The following is a 2,098-nucleotide window of genomic DNA, read 5'->3' as shown; positions in this document are numbered from 1 at the left end:
TGGAGGCCAGGGGGTGGCGACGGCGCCGCCCGGGCCCTCGCTGCGCCTCTCGCCCGGGCCGGGCTGGGGCCGGGGGCGGCCGGGCGAGGGGGGCTGCGGGCGGCCGGAGCGCGAGCGGGGCGGGCGCGGGAAGCCCAGGCCGCGGCGGCCGCGCGAGAACAATGCGCCGCCCGCTTCCCGAGGCGCCGCCGGCCGTCGCCCCGCGCGGCCCCCGCGCCGGCTCCCCCGCGCCTCCCCGCGCCCCGGGCCCATCTCAGCACCGAGCGCCAGGAAAGTAAGCCGGCGCGGAGTTTGGGGGAGCCCCGGAGCCCGGCGCTGTTTACCCACTTGCTTCGAAAGGCGCGTGGTGTGACCTGTTGCGCGGGGACACAAAGGTCCCGGCGCGCGCCCCGCGCAGGCCCCGCCCCCTTTCATGCAAAACCGCCGCGGGGCGGGCGCGCGCCCGGAGCCGCCGCGCGCTGATTGGCCGCCGGGAACCCATTTATTCCCTGACAGCCCCCGTCACATGGATGGTTGTCTATTAACTTGTTCAAAAAAGTATCAGGAGTTGTCAAGGCTGAGAAGAGAGTGTTTGCAAAAGGGGGAAAGTAGTTTGCTGCCTCTTTAAGACTGGGACTGAGGGGAAGAAGAGGAGAGAGAAAGAAAGGGAGAGAAGTTTGAGCCCCGGGCTTACGCCTTTCCAAAAAATAATAATAACCGGCGGCGGCGGCGGCGGCGGCGGCGCGGCGGCCGGAGCAGGAGGGAAGCGCCTGCCTCCCGGCCCGGCCCGGCCCCGCGGCCTCCGCGCCCCCGGCGGCTCTTCGCGCGACCTCCTCGCGGCCGGCGGCCCGCCCGCGCCCCTGCGGCCGGCCAGGCTCCGCGGCCCCGGCGGCCGGCCGCGCCCCATGTACATGATGGAGACCGAGCTGAAGCCGCCGGGCCCGCAGCCCAGCTCGGGGGGCGGCGGCAGCGCCCCGGCCGCGGCGCCGGGCGGCAACCAGAAGAACAGCCCGGACCGCGTCAAGCGGCCCATGAACGCCTTCATGGTGTGGTCCCGCGGGCAGCGGCGCAAGATGGCCCAGGAGAACCCCAAGATGCACAACTCGGAGATCAGCAAGCGCCTGGGCGCCGAGTGGAAACTTTTGTCGGAGACGGAGAAGCGGCCGTTCATCGACGAGGCCAAGCGGCTGCGGGCGCTGCACATGAAGGAGCACCCGGATTATAAATACCGGCCCCGGCGGAAAACCAAGACGCTCATGAAGAAGGATAAGTACACGCTGCCCGGCGGGCTGCTGGCCCCCGGCGGCGGCGGCATGGCCGGCGGGGTCGGGGTGGGCGCCGGCCTGGGCGCGGGCGTGAACCAGCGCATGGACAGCTACGCGCACATGAACGGCTGGAGCAACGGCAGCTACGGCATGATGCAGGAGCAGCTGGGCTACCCGCAGCACCCCGGCCTCAACGCGCACGGCGCCGCGCAGATGCAGCCCATGCACCGCTACGACGTGAGCGCGCTGCAGTACAACTCCATGACCAGCTCGCAGACCTACATGAACGGCTCGCCCACCTACAGCATGTCCTACTCGCAGCAGGGCACGCCCGGCATGGCGCTCGGCTCCATGGGCTCGGTGGTCAAGTCCGAGGCCAGCTCCAGCCCCCCCGTGGTCACCTCGTCCTCGCACTCCAGGGCGCCCTGCCAGGCCGGGGACCTCCGGGACATGATCAGCATGTACCTCCCCGGCGCCGAGGTGCCGGAGCCCGCCGCCCCCAGCAGACTTCACATGTCCCAGCACTACCAGAGCGGCCCGGTGCCCGGCACGGCCATCAACGGCACACTGCCCCTCTCGCACATGTGAGGCCGGGCCGCGAGCGGAGCGGGAGGAACTTTCCGAGAAACGAGAGGGGAGTGGGAGGGGTGCAGAAGAGGCGCCCGGGGAAACCGCCTGCAGAGGAACCGGGTAACGCTCAGAAGGAAAAAAAAAAAAAAAAATCTCACGACCCTTAGCAGATGATGACAGCCGCGGAAGAGAACCCCGATCCCCTCCACACTCGCGCCGAAACCGTGATGCCGCCGACGAGAAAACTTTTATGAGAGATCCTGGACTTTTGTGGGGGGGGGGCT

At 69.8% G+C, this 2,098-nt stretch overlaps 1 protein-coding gene across 1 annotated transcript; it reads left to right on the top strand.

Annotated features, from left to right (window-relative positions):
* Positions 1–884: 884 nt before the first annotated feature.
* On the top strand, positions 885–1,832 carry SOX2 (SRY-box transcription factor 2; the record flags this gene model as incomplete). The annotated part of the gene is made up of 1 exon (XM_080695473.1): positions 885–1,832. One exon carries the CDS (start codon positions 885–887, stop codon positions 1,830–1,832), a length of 948 nt encoding a protein of 315 aa, XP_080551599.1.
* Between the last annotated feature and the right edge of the window lie 266 nt (positions 1,833–2,098).

Source organism: Muscardinus avellanarius (assembly GCF_963383645.1).
Source record: "Muscardinus avellanarius genome assembly, chromosome: 5".
NCBI lineage: Eukaryota > Metazoa > Chordata > Mammalia > Rodentia > Gliridae > Muscardinus > Muscardinus avellanarius.
Note: the sequence above shows the minus strand (reverse complement) of the source record. Positions and strands in the feature narration are given on the sequence as shown.